Raw genomic sequence first — 14,366 nt, 5'->3', positions numbered from 1 at the left:
CTAAGCTTATATTGATGGTCAGCAGTAGGTCATTAAATAATCCCAAGGTTCTAAATTAATTGGATGTAAATATAAAAGATTTTTAAAGACCACTGTGGAATACATATTCTTCAACTACTAAATGTTTACACAAATTTAGCTTGGCATTTAGGCATCGACTAATCAGATTCCTTCTAAAAAGAAACTGAAAAAAATTCAATATATATTATAATTTATATGCAGCAAATGTACTATGAAATAAATGATATTTTTTCAAATCACTTACATTTTTATTTTTAAAGATTCTGAAAGAACCTGATAGAACAGCATTTTTATTTGAAGAAACAAGATGAAAAAAAATTGTTTTGGTTGAGACTACAGTAATTTTGGCAATACCTGAAGAGGTTTGGGGGTTTATTTTTAATCAGTCAAAGCTCTCTTGGATGGGTAATACAAAATAAAGTGCTAAATGACTCCATTTCTTTCAGCCAATCATATTTAAATCCCATAAACATGAGATTTCCATTGGAAAAAGGCAATATATGCAGTGTTAATCTAGAGGAAAAATGAGGACTTAAAATCCAGCAGAAGACAAAAAGATGCATTCAGTTCAGTACCACTTACGAGTTGATGTTGTTTATCATACACAAAATGTTGTTCTTCAAAAAACCAAGATATTTTAAACTGAGAAAAGAGACTGTTACATATATGGTATTTTCTGCTGACCCTAGATGAACTCTTCTGTGAAGGAGAAGTTGTGGATCCTCACTTTTTGTAAGGTTTCCAAATGTTTCTTCTGTATTTCTTTATTTGATATCTCAAACATGAAAATTTGAGCTTCAGTTTATACAGACAAGTTATTTTTGTTCAAATATTTTACTTCTTTTAATAGTCAAGTGTCTGGCTTGTCAGTACTCTTTTTAATACCAATAGAGTGTTGTGATGTTATTCAAGGTCCAGCACTTAGAATGTCCAAAGCAAATGGATAAGGTTAATGAGAAAGGGATGTAATCTTTTTCTACAACATTGTCAAGCTAGCTGTCAAGAAAACAAGGCTATACACCATCTTTGCTCACTGAAATTCAACAACCTGGGTGTGAAAGTACTCAATTTAAGAATTCTTCTATTTTGACAAACATATCTTGAAAAGACATTTAACATTTTTTTCCCTTACAAGTCACTTGACAGAAGTATGTTTCTGACTTGTGAGAGAGATCTTTACCTATTTTTAGCCAGTATTTCTTTCAAAGCACATATCTTTTGTGGAAGATTATAGTAGAAGTGTTTACTACAAACCAAATTAGAAATAGTCCTACTGCTTGCAAGAATACTAGTCAAGTAGACATAACTTCTCCTTACTGAATGTAATATGCCAAACATTACAAATAACCTATACATGCACTTAATTCTGTAGAAGCACAAGCACCTCCCTAAAATGTGCTCCAAGCTTTTCACAAGTCATTGTAACTGTCTTCTTTTTAACTTCTATTCTTTACCACATAGCCAAAAATTATTATTTTGAGTTGCATGTTCCAAACTAATTCCCTCAAGAATCACTGTACTTGGATGCTACAGATGAAGTAAGAATATTCATTAAACTTTTAAAATTTTATTGTAATAAAAATAAGCATAAGAAATAAAGAGAAGTTGCAGAACTGAAATAATTCAATGTAAGAAATGGCAAATCATGGACATGGTGATTTGTATGACAGTAAGCATCTGCAAAACAAAAACAGGAAAAAGCCCAACTCCTCCACTGCATCAGTTTTTGCAGGTATCCACACACTGGAAAGACAAATGATCTGTTACTGAAACAGGTCCCAGGTGATCTACAAAATGACCAATTACATATTCTATTTATCTTTTTCTTTTTGCTCCTTTTCCTTCTTTTCACGTTCAGCTTTTGCTTCTTCCTCCTCATGCTGTTTTATCAACTGTTCCACCTCTTTTTGCTTTAGAACCCTTATAACTGTCTTTCCATTCTCTCTTGTCAATGTTGCAATTTCAACTGAAACAGAGAGAAAGCATATGGTTGACACCTGCATTTTTATAACTGCATTAGATAGTTTTAGAAAAAAGCAACAGCCAAAGTTACCATTACTAGTTAGAACTGTCAAAAGGAGTCAGAGGGAGCCAAGCAAAAAGCTCTGACAGCCAAGGGTACTGAATTCAGCTCCTTTGAACATCTCTGCCTATGGCCAGAATCCTATTAACTTCAGTGAACACATCTAGGGAAAGTCAGTAAGATTGCTCTCATATGACAAAATACTCTAATGCTCGTCTATAAGCTTAAAAGTCATTGCTGCATCCTCAAAACCTGCCACTGTCCATTGAAATCATGAAGCAATTTAATAGCTGATTTGCTAAGAATCCACCACCCTTATCTGTGACTCAAGAAAATTGTTTTTTTCCCCACAACCAGTTTGCTAGTCTTTTCACAGAAAGCATTTAGGATTTCTCAGCAAAATAAATTATTTCAAGCTGAACTAGAGATATGGAAAAGCAACATTGTTTACCTTTCTCTGCAGAGAGTTTACTAACATCCATGGTTTTGTTTAGGACCTTCACGGCTAAAGCAAGTGCAGACTTCAAAGTCATTTCCCCTTCTTTGTAGTCTTGCTTTAACATTGACACTGCTGCCTGTAAAACAATGTATATAAACAACTACTATAAAAAAGCTTTTTTTCCTGTCAGATGTCAGAAAATATTAATGACAGTATTACTACATGAAATGTTTTACAGCAATTATGTTTGCTTTGTAGTAGCAACATCTGTGTAACTGGCACAGCCCATCAAATCTATTAACTATTAAATACATAAACTGGTCAAGTCATTGATTTACATTTATGTCTTCCTTAATAAAATAAAGCAAAATAACTTACTGCACTGTTATTCCCAATACATGTGGCTTTCCACCCTCCATAATTTCCACTAGGATCACTCTGATAAAGCTGAAATCCATAATGCTTATCCCAGCCAATGTATAGCAATGAAACACCAAAAGGACGTTTTCCTGTTAAAAACAAGGGTATTAACACACCAAATTTAGTAACAAGAATTATCATGGGTGACATTAAAATATCAAAGAAAACTGTTAAATCCTCTTATGTGAGCTAGGATTTCATACAGCTATCTATGCACTTCTGCTACGTTAGATAAGCTCCACTGCAAATCCTTCCTTTGTTTCTTCCAAGATGTAAGGAAAAAAAATAAGCTGGAGACTTACTTCACTTTAACCCGACCAGAAATTCAATTCCATGACCAGAAACCAGCTCAGTATTTAAAAAAAAAAATCAAACCTTTAGGAAACATCCTGAAATTTCTATCTTAGAAGTTTCAGAAGACATGTACTTTGACGGGCCATATATCTTCACTACAAATATACTGGATGCTAGGACATTTATTGGATTAGGGATTCTGGCATTTAAAACAGTGATTACCAGCATAGGTGAAAACACCACAATTCTCGCATTAGGAAACACTCTCTGGGACCCATGGCAAATTAACAATGCCAGTGCTCCCCAGCTGCTAAATGTATGGACCTGTACAAAGCTGCAGTGGCATAACTGAGGTGGGTGCTGAGGGAGCAGGGGGGAGAGGGAAGCTGAGGAAAGGCCAAGAGTGCAAAAATACCTATTGTTGCAACAGCAGTTGATTGCCATTGGCAGGGTGGCAGCTGGCATTGTCTCATTTGCTGCAGCTGCCCAGGGTGTGGAGCTGCCCTTTTAAGCCTATCAGGAGCCCCACAGGCCAGAAGACATGGCACCACACCCAGGGTTGGTCAGCGGCTTGATTAAATACATGGGCACTATCCGGTTGCAGATCGACCCCATGCATGAGCCCAGTGCAACTCATCTGGCTTATGGGGCTGGATGGGTTGATCACTACAGACCTAAAACAATCTTCCTCTTGTGCTATGGGTGAGGTTAACTCCCAGAAAGTTTAAGGAACCCTATTTACAAGGTCCTACATTTCAGCCACTAACTTCTGAGCAGTGACTGAATGCTTGTATCTACGTTAGAGGGTAGGGCAGGATGGCACCTTACAGACATAATGAGTTTAGAGGCACGGACTTTTGTAGGCAACAACTTATTTCATCAGATGATTTCATAGTGTAGCACAGCTTCAAAGCACAGCACCTAATGAAGTAGGTTGATACTAGTTAGTCTCTAAGGTGTCACCCTTCCTTACTTCAGACTAACATGCCTAACCACCTCTCTATATCAATACTAGCAACCTTAAGATCTGTCCTTTACTATTACTGTACTACTTCTGTCATACAGAAGTTAATTAATCCTTGCAAATCATTTTCTCAGGTATCATTTGCTGCTTTAGAAGTTTATAGGGCAAGTACATGACTTAAGCATTGTAAATGACCCTATAAAAATTATTCCCAAGACATTTAGGGGCCTCTAAAAAGTTCCAGGCATTACCTCCAAACTGTGTATAAGCTTGCTTAATGTCACACAAGGCTGTTACCAACTGCTCACAAGGAATTGGTTCTTGATATTGCAACAAATACCTATTGTTAACAAGAAAGATATAGTTAATAATGTTTTTTATTAAAATATAAATTCTCTATTCTTAAAAATAAAATGTTTTGCTGAGACCAATGATAGCTACCCAAGTAAAAGAAGGGTTATTACAAGGGGATGGACAATTAATTACCTAAGGAGGAATGAGGGGTCTTAAAATATTACAAAAATAATAGTTAAAACTAAGCATGCCTCTACATTTAGAATTTTTACCACAAATTCTTACTTACAGACATTCTTCTCACCATGTTAAAGTATGCTTTACTAAAATGAATGTGATTAAATTAATTATTGAATAATAAACCTGATCCTTCCATGTCATCAACGCATACACAGCAGAAGTTAGGGGTACATGTACAAATATGGCTTAACATCCATTATAATAAAGGGCTTAGTCCGTCTGTCTGTAATGCTTTTGGCCAATTGCACATGTACCACCAAAAGGGCAGGCAGTGATTGGCTGCAAGGGCCCAACTTTGCGGCAGCGGCAAACATGCCCTGGCCACCTGAGCAGCAGGGCTTCTCCCCACCTCCCTGCCTGAGAATGAGGGGGAAAGGTCACGGTGGCAGCACCCCCACTGCCCATCCCCAACACCCCCTGAAACAGCTGGCAGGGAGGAAGGGGAACGGGAAGGGGGCCCTGACAACAGCCAGCAAGGAGGGGGAGGCGGTGGGGAGAGAAGGCTGCACAGAGCCCAGGTGGGCGCGGAGTAGATAAAGGTGGGGGTCATGGTGGCAGCTGTTCTTGGGGCCGGACAGCAGGGAAGGAAGGGAGGGAGGGAAGTGGGGACGGAGGTCATGGTGACAGTGCCCCACCGCCCGGCCCCAACAACAGCTGGCAGGGAGGGAGGAAGGCAGGGGAGCAGGGAGGAGAGAGGATGGGAAGCGGGGGGAAGCCCTGTTGCTCCAGAGAGGAGGCAGAGCCAGGCAGGGAGCTGCCATGCCGAAAGTTGGAAGAGGAGGTGGCGGCAGCAGGACTGTTTACATGGCCAGCTCCGAAGGGTGAGCAGGAGGTAGTGGGGGGCATGTAAACATTCCCTGAAACACTCCATCATTCATGACGGGCAATTGGCTAGTTTTATATATAACGACTTCATACTTCACAAAGGGATCATAAAATGGAAAAAAAGTATTTTTTTAGAACAAGCCACAACTATATTAGAAGACTTTGTATGACAGTATTCTCCTTATTTATTGCGACATATGTTCTTTAGGTATTTCTCTAATCTCCCACCATTGTAAGGTGTAAAGATATTCCAAAGGGGATATGTGTCATCTCCATCCTTGTATATTTTAAAGCACGTCTAACCTGCTCTTGACTGGGATGGTTTAGTTAAGGACAACTGCAGCTTGAGCAAGAGGGTTGGACTAGATGACCTCATAAGGTCCCTTCCAACCCCGCTATTCTAAGATTCAAAAAGGCACAAACAGTTTTCTGCTTCCTTAGTTTGATTTGTCAAATCCTCCAAAACTGAAAAAAATGTATATTTATGGAGTAGGTAAACATATCCTAAAATGTTTTAATATGAGGTAATTAATAACTACAAAACACAAAAATGAGAACTGTATACAAAACTTTAATCAAGGGCAGAAGTTAAAGAACATACTTTTTACATTAGTAAATACACACAGTGAAAAAGAATAGCTCTTCCCTTGTTAAGTAATTTATACTGAAGTCTGAGTTACTCTGAAGTTTTTAAGTAAAACTACAAAGACATACCTTTGTGCAATCAGTCTCAGTTCATTTGTTAGAACATTTGCATCTGAAGTTATTCCTGCAACACTGCAAGCCATATCCCTGAAATACAATATATAAGTATACTGAGTTCTTATTTTTGCCAGAGCAAGTTATACCTTCATGCAGTACTTCAAGGAGAAGCAACATATTTGCATATTGTTTATCAAAGCCACACTTGGAAAGATTTTAAATGTTCACAAGCTCTAGCCACAGCACTTTATCTGATGTATGTATGTTACAAGTACTGTATAGGCAGATCAGTAATATTGAGATGACGGACTTTACACACTGTACGGGTTTATACAAACATGTAGATTAATGCAAGATTATTAAATTCTAAATATCAATAAGAGATCTCTAAAGGAGCCATTAGATATGCACACTACTACTTTGCAGGCCATAATTAGTGTTTTGCTAGAGCCTTTTAATCAGCTCAAACAATGGGATGCCCAATAAAATACCTAAAAATTGTATATGAATGGAAATTTCTTATTGATATGTAGGTGCTTGTTCAACTAACAAATTGTCTGATTGTCACCGGAATAACATTTTGAGAGAAATAACTGTTTCAGATGAGAGTAGTACTTTTATTTTTAGCAGAATGTGCCACATGTCCTTGATAGTTCGAAGAGGTTTTAGCTTAATTAACTTACTCGTGCTGAATTTGAGATGTCTGCAAGACATCAACTGCTCAAAGCAGAAGAGACAAGAAAAATAAGCCAGACAGTGCATTTAAGGGGGGAAAGGGGAGTAGTATGAGGAGATACAGCTAATTTCTAGGGCTCCGCAAAACGGCTGTGTTTCACTTCAGTTTCGGATTCAGCCATTTCGGAGGACGGCGATTCATTTTGGTGTTTCAGATCACTGTCCTGTTTCATTTTCGCCGAATCTTCTGGAACGGGCTCCCAAGGTCTGGAACGGGCTCCCAAGGGAGGTGGTGCTCTCCCCTACCCTGGGGGTCTTCAAGAGGAGGTTAGATAGGCATCTAGCTGGGGTCATCTAGACCCAGCCCTCTTTCCTGCCTATGCAGGGGGTCAGACTCGATGATCTATTGGGGTCCCTTCCAACCCTAACATCTATGAATCTGTTTCAAACAGGCTGCAAGCTTTGCGCAGCCTTACCCAGCTGGGCAGGGCTTGGGGCTGCAGGGCCCCAGCAGGGAGCAGGACAGGACCATGGGCAGCTCATCCAGGGGAGGGCCACTGCCCTTTGTGCAGGCAGGGAGGCCCCTGTGCGAATCTCTGATCCCCGTCACGCTGGGTCGCGGGGCAGGGAAGCAGCACAGAGCCGCAAGCAACCCTGGTCTCTGCCGCACGACTCAACTCCGCAAGGAGCAAAGATCTGCACCGGGGGTCTCCTCATCACCACTGCCCACCCCACGGTGTCCCGGTGACATGGGGCTGCATGGGGCAGGCAGCAGCGGCAAGCAGACCCCAGCACAGATCTCTGCTCCCTGTGGAACCAGGTCGCGCAGTAGGGATTGCCCAGCCCCTGGTTCTATGCCCCCAGATCTGTCTGCCGGGTTGCAGCAGCACCATAGTCTTTCTGGTACTCGGCACAGTTTACGCCAAGCAGCTGCCGCTGGCCCCAGCCTGCAGTGGCAGCCTGATTAAACCCCCAGCACAGATCAGGGGCCTGTGCCCCCTGGGAAGAGCTGGGGAAATGATCAGAAAGCTGGGGGAAATCGAACCAGGAGCTAGATGTCAATATCAAAGCAGTTCGTTTCCACCTCCCTCTTAGTTTTTGTTTCCCTGCAAGCCTGGCTCTGAAACTTCCCAAAACACTTTTGAAAAGTTTTGGAGCCTTCTGAATTCAATTTGGAGCTGTTTTGGAGCCTTCCATTTCGATTTGGATTCCATGTTTCGGGCGCCGAAACACCTCTGAAACGAAACGACTGCCAAAATTTCACACAGCCCTAATTACGCCTTTGACCACAGGAAACTACCTACTGGATATGGCCCCATAACCAGCCCTTGGCTGCCCCAAAGATCAAAGGAAGTGGAAGGGAGGATAAAGAGTCTCTTATATTCCACATGCATCAAGGCAACTGAGATGAACTCAAATTACTGAGCCCCACGTTGAGGGCAAGAAATAGTTTCTGATAACTACTAGCAATAGATATAGCTCCTAGAGCAAGGCTGGCAATTATTTCGACTGGAGGGACACTTAACAAGTTTTGATGAGCTGTCAAAGGCCACAAGGATACACCCCTTGTTAAACTCCTAGGCCCGGGCCCTTAATGAGTGCCCCACCCATTGTCACCATTCTGAGATCAGTAGTCCCGCCCCTAATCCCTGACCTTTTGACATCCATCCCCATGAAGTACTCTTTCTGGAAGAAGGGAGTGTAGCAGGGACCTGGCCGAGCCCTGTACTCACCAGGGTGACAACTGGCAGCATGCTCCACGTGCAGTGGACTCCTGATCAGTCCCACGGAAAAGTGGTGAGCCCATGGGCTGACAGTGCGCTCCACCACACCGTTGTTCCCTCCACAGGCCAACCCCCCAGGCCAGGGTGAGAGTCGGAACCCGGGCTCCAGCCTGAGAACAGGGCAGGCGGCCAGCTAAGACAGTGTTAGCTAGGGCCCAGAAGTTGCAGGGGCGGAGGCTGATAAGCCCCTCTGGGGCTCTCAACATCTGGTGGCAATGGCAGCAGGACACATGGAGGCAGGCAGGGATCTGGATTAGCCCAGACCAATCCAGAACTCCCTACATAAGACAGTAGCCCTGGAAGAGGAGGAACACCAGCGTAGGCACTGACCCACATCACATCCCTCCACCAGAGCCAAGGACCTGGGATCAAGGACCAGTGCAACACTGGCTCTCCCTACAGAACTCTGACTGCCACTCAACTGCTCGAGGGCAGGTATCTGTAGCAGCTCCACAGAGGTTTGTAATGCCCATGGCCCCAGATTACCCGAAGGACTTGACTCAGGACAGACCAGCCCACTTGGATTGGGCTCATAGCAAGGGCAAACCCTCAAGAGCCCCGACCGCCTGAAGGAACATGGACGAGATATGCAGCTGGGCCAAGGCAAGGCCTGAAGCAGGAACAAATATCATTATTTAAGTTATATTAGTTTATTCATTTTCTAATGCAGGCCAGGCGCCACTGACTGTAGAACCTGATTAAGACCTCCGAGCTCAGCCAATGTATGCTGACACTGGGCTGCTTGGTTACACCAAGTTGTGGCGGGCAAGATATGAAAATAGGGGAATGAGACATCCGTTGAGCGCACAACATATGGGCTCCACCCCAGTGTGGCCGCTCGGGCTGGGTCCCTCTACAGGGTTGCGATCTTGGAACTGGAAGTCCCACCCTGTCACATGGTCCACGATATAAGACCCATCCACCTGCCACCAAACCTTGCCCCAATTACCACCATGTTGGTTCCAGAACCCCCTACCCTTATCACATGGTCCCCGACATCCGAAGGTCCACCCCTTGACTGAGAAATGCTGCCCCTCCACAAGGCCCACCCTCATGGTGCATGGCCTGTCCCCGAGGCCCCAGAAGTTCTGCCAGGCATAACTTATCAGGTAGTGAGGGGTTGTGACTCTAGCAACCTGCCCCATCACCCTCAACTAATCAGTGGAGCTTTCAGGAGCATCAAAACGCCCTGAGAATGGCACCAAATCAACTGAATCAAGGGCCATACACAAAATACTTCAGAAGAAATCATTTTAACAAAGTATAGGTAAAAACCCAAATCATTTACTAAAAATCAAACATCTACTGTAACATATTTCAATTTTATTTTAAAAAATCTTTTTGTCCTGATTTATGTGCTTTTGTAGTATATACAAAGGCAACTGCATAATAGCTGAAAATGAAGTCTTATTCTAGCATAGTGTGTGTAGGGGGTAGAGAGGTGTATGTGGAGGGTGTGGCAGGTATGTGGGGCAAAGTGCGGTGTGTGAATGTGTGCGTGTGCTGGGGTGTGTGGTTGGGATGTGAGTGTGTGGCGGTATGGTAGGGTGTGGGGGGAGTTGGGGGGGGGGTTGTGTGTGTGGGTATGGTAGGGTGTGGCTGGGTTCCTGAAGGGGCCACCTTCCACCCACTTGGCCGCCTGCAGGTATCGGTGATCATGCCAGGCAGGTGGAATGGGTGGAAGGTGGCCAGGAGCTGGAGCCCTATGCACTGGGGCAGGAGCCAACCAGCCTTCTCCCCATTCATTCTTTAACTTGGCTGAGCCCAACCCATCTGCAGGTTGGGGAGGGGGGAAAGGGAAAAGAAAAAAAAATTAGCACTAGCGCACTGCAAAGGGGCAGGAAAGCAGCTGCAGCTGGCAGGCAACAAGGGAAGCCTGGCTGCTTCCTAGGAGAGGGGAGGGGAAGAGCCAAGTTTGGTGCTGACTGCTCCCTTGGCCTCTATCCCATGCCCGCATGGCTGAGCTGCAGCTCACTCCTACTGCTACTGCCACTCCCATCCCACCTGCCTCCATCGTGCTGCCATGCATCGGGTTCTTCCCTTCTCCTGCATATACCTTTTGCATCTAACTATTCAAAAAGCTTCACAGCTGGCTGGAGGGCAGCAAGCTGCAGGAAGAGTCATCTCTTTCCCCCTCCCCGCCAGTCCCAGCAACACCACCACTTAACCTCCCTACATGCTGCCCAGAGCTGCAGCAGGGACAGGAGGAGAAGCTGCTCGAGGCAGGGGGAGCAAAGAAGTTCACCAGGGCTGCAGCAGCAGCAGATCCACCCAGAAGCTGCGCACACTAGCCGGGGCTGGCGTTAGGGCCAGGGCCCCTCCAGCAGGCAAGGGTAGAAGTACAGCACGCTATCCCGGGCAAGTGTGCATGGGGCTCAACTTCATGCCAAACACAGCAGACACAGCAATTAAACTGGTCAGGGCCCACCCATGGGTCAGATCTAATCAGCTGGCAATATATTGCCCACCCCTGTCCTAGGGAATTAGTAGAAGTTGACAAGTGAACACACAATTTCTACTATAGTTATGTCAAAGAAATCCAAGGCACATTATGTTTGTATCAATGGGGAAAACATTTAAACACATACAGGATTCAGTCTACATAAAAGGCAAAAAAACTGTTTTTTGTTTTGTTCAGATGCAATGTTATTGCAGAAATGTGTAAAATGGTTGAGTATTAAAAACAGAACAGAAATGAAATAATGGAAATAGAAGACAATATATGCAACAGTTACCATCAATGAAAGGGGAAACCAGCAAAAGAGTAAAATATATTTGAAAAGCAATCTGGTAATTTGAGAAGCAAAAGAATCAGAGGGCACTACTCTGCACACCAATTTTCCGTTCAAGTGATTTTGCCTGAGCATTTGCTTTTTCCATGGTATTTAATAAGGTACACAGTGTCTGGCTTTAAGGTTGACACAGTCAATAGCAACTTGTATGTGCAAATACCAACTCTCAGTGAAAAGAAACATTTCTACATTTTATTTCCCAGGTGGAATAACCCTTACATTAAAGGCAAGGGCTGTTGTAATCCTGATCTGAAGTTTCCTTTTTAAGCAAAACTACTAGTTACAGCTAACAAAATAATCTCACTGGCTAAGAGCATAAAAGATTAACTTAAAATCTCTCAAAGATTTAGTTTCAATAATGATTGCTAAAGAGAAAGATAATCAAATACATTATTACTGATAAAAGCAGAGAAAGATTCATCAGCATCTCAACTTACTCATTAAGCTTGTATATCTTCTCCGAAAAGAAGACTTCATCAAGAAGTTTGTGGATGTTGCGCCTCTCTGCAGCAAGCAATACACCATTATTTGCTAGAATTCCCAGACAGGTGCCTGCATGTCCAATTGCTTCCATAGCATATTCAACCTGATATAAGCGACCTAGAAAAAGAGTTTCAGTTAGTAAATTCAGCCCTTATCTTTGACCAGTCCTGGTAACATCAAACTGGACTACCAAGCATGCTCAACCAATGGTTACTAAAAGCTAAATGGTGATCACCCCATCCTAGGAACAAGTCCTATGGCTGCTACTGGTAGCTGAAGGTAAGGCGGATTAGTGCCTTATAGACTAACTAAATCAGAGAAAGCACACGCTTTCAAAAGCAGCATCTGACAAAATAAGCTGGTATGAACAGTTGAAGGAAGCAGAGCTTCCAAACAGAAAACAGTGACTAGAAAACAAGGGGTACAATTAAACTGTCAAGAACGGATAAACTCACACTAAGAGAGCGACTTGGCCTTTACTCAGTCCATAACTACTACCAGGCTTCAATGCCTAGTTTATTTTACATTAGGCCTCTCCCACTCTAATAAACAAGCCCTAAAAAGCAGCAATTACTATACTATGTAGTAGGGGTGCACCGATAAAAACTTTTTTGGCCAATACCATATTGGCCAATACTGATCCAATTGCTGATATGTAGTCCAGCAGCTTAGAGAGCAGCATCTGGCCGGTAAGTCGGCTGGAGGGAAGGGGCATGGGGGAGGGAAGGAATGTGGCAGCTTGAGGCCCCCACAGTGAGGGAGAGAATGGGACCAGGGCAGGCATTGCCCAGCTAGGGCAGGGTGGGGCGTGAGATTGTGCTGCAGGCAGCTCATCCAGGGGGCAAAGGGGGCTCCCCACCTTTGTGCACACCCCTGGGGAAATGCCACAAAGGGACACGTGTCCCCCAGATTTGAGCATGGGGCGAGGACAGGCTGTCCGCTGCAGGCTCGGGGCTGGGGCCTGCACCAACCTCTTCCTGATGGGGGTACTGGGCCGGGGCTGTGCTCGGGGTGGGCAGCGCTGGGAGGGGGGCTATGGGGTAGGCTACAGCCACGCTAAAATTCACCATAGGCCCCCCCCCAAGTCCTCCACTGTGTTCAGCACTGGTCAGTGTTGACAAAACCAAATAGGCTAATATTTGGACAGAACTTTGAGTCTATTCTTGTATGGAAATTCTCATGGTTTTGCTGGGAAGGTTTCAAATACTGCAAACAACCAATCACAATCAAGCAAAGGATCTTTAATGCCTCTGTTCTTAAATCAAAAAATTGAAAGTAGTGCTCCACTTTGACCACACAGTTTTGGGTGTTATTCCTAATGTGAAAACCAGATTTAAGTAATATTTGACATATCAGACAAAGTGTAAACATCCAACATGACAGCTTTTCACAAGTTTAGCTGCTATTTAATTTTCAGAAAAAGGTGAAGGGTCCAGTGATTCATTCCCATTCACAAAAAATACCTTCTGGAGAAAATATAGTAGTTCTGGAATCATATCTTCGAGACTGTTTAAAGAAAAAAACAAAGCAAAAACGACTTACTTTTTCTGTTCTATTGCCACAAGAAGAAATTTTACACTAGTCATCTTTTCAATCACATGCAGAAGCCATCCAGTGACCCCACTCTCTTATTTACAAGAGACAGCAAGCAAGCACAGCAGGCAATTTTGTTGCCATTAGAACCTTTCATTGGTGGTCAAGGAGCAAGTATTCAATGCAGGGGTGGACAACTATTTCAGGCAGAAGGCCACTTAATGAGTTTTGGTGAGCTGTTGAGGGCCACATGGATAGCCCTGGCCCCTGACAGCTGCCCTGCCCCCTGATCGCCACCTTGGGACCAGAAGTCTCACCCCCTAACCCCTGACCTTTGTCACTGGAAGTCCCTCCCATTGCTCCCCCACCCACCATACTCCTTTTGGGAGGGGGTTGCCACCTTAGAACCAGAAAAAAAACCAAATCATACACTAAAAGTCCAACACCTACTATAACATATTTTAATTTCATTACAAAAAATATTTTGGTTATGATTTGTTTGCATACTGTATATAGAAGTGACCGCACATATTTGTAGTCTTGTATATTGTGGGGGGTGGTTGGGGATGTGCGTGTGCGGTAGGGGGGTTGTGAGGGTTGTGGCTGTGTGGGGGGCAATAGGGTACGTTGGGGGGTTGTGTATATGTGGACAGTTGTGAGGGCAGGGTGTGGGTGTGTGGCATTTGTGAAGTGCGAGGGAAGGTGGGGAGATATGGGACCCCCCCCACACTCCCTTTAGGGTGCGGCAGCAGCAGGCGGGGGCACTCATGCCGTCAGGGCGCAGCCTCCACTGGGCAGTCTCTATCGCCGGCACTCCCCGCCACGCACATGCAGCCCCTGCACTCATACGGCATGGGAGGGAAGCCCCATGGGCCTG

The 14,366-nt window shown here is 44.1% G+C and overlaps 1 protein-coding gene across 2 annotated transcripts in view; it reads right to left on the bottom strand.

The window, feature by feature from the left end:
• Positions 1 to 1,572: 1,572 nt before the first annotated feature.
• Positions 1,573 to 14,366, bottom strand: part of PSMA4 (proteasome subunit alpha 4) — a 13,288-nt gene continuing 494 nt past the window's right edge. The window contains exons 2-8 of one of the 2 annotated variants that reach the window (XM_006027219.3): positions 13,420 to 13,462; positions 11,911 to 12,073; positions 6,235 to 6,312; positions 4,413 to 4,501; positions 2,862 to 2,992; positions 2,496 to 2,619; positions 1,573 to 1,987 (exon numbers count right to left, since the gene is read on the bottom strand). In XM_006027219.3, coding sequence (XP_006027281.1) covers positions 1,833 to 1,987; positions 2,496 to 2,619; positions 2,862 to 2,992; positions 4,413 to 4,501; positions 6,235 to 6,312; positions 11,911 to 12,073; positions 13,420 to 13,462 — 783 coding nt within the window. In that variant the 3' untranslated portion in view covers positions 1,573 to 1,832. The remainder of the gene's footprint in view (positions 1,988 to 2,495; positions 2,620 to 2,861; positions 2,993 to 4,412; positions 4,502 to 6,234; positions 6,313 to 11,910; positions 12,074 to 13,419; positions 13,463 to 14,366) is intronic. The other variant, XM_025208406.1, reaches the window with a different exon arrangement.

Source organism: Alligator sinensis, unplaced genomic scaffold (assembly GCF_000455745.1).
Source record: "Alligator sinensis unplaced genomic scaffold, ASM45574v1 scaffold954_1, whole genome shotgun sequence".
NCBI lineage: Eukaryota > Metazoa > Chordata > Crocodylia > Alligatoridae > Alligator > Alligator sinensis.
Note: the sequence above shows the minus strand (reverse complement) of the source record. Positions and strands in the feature narration are given on the sequence as shown.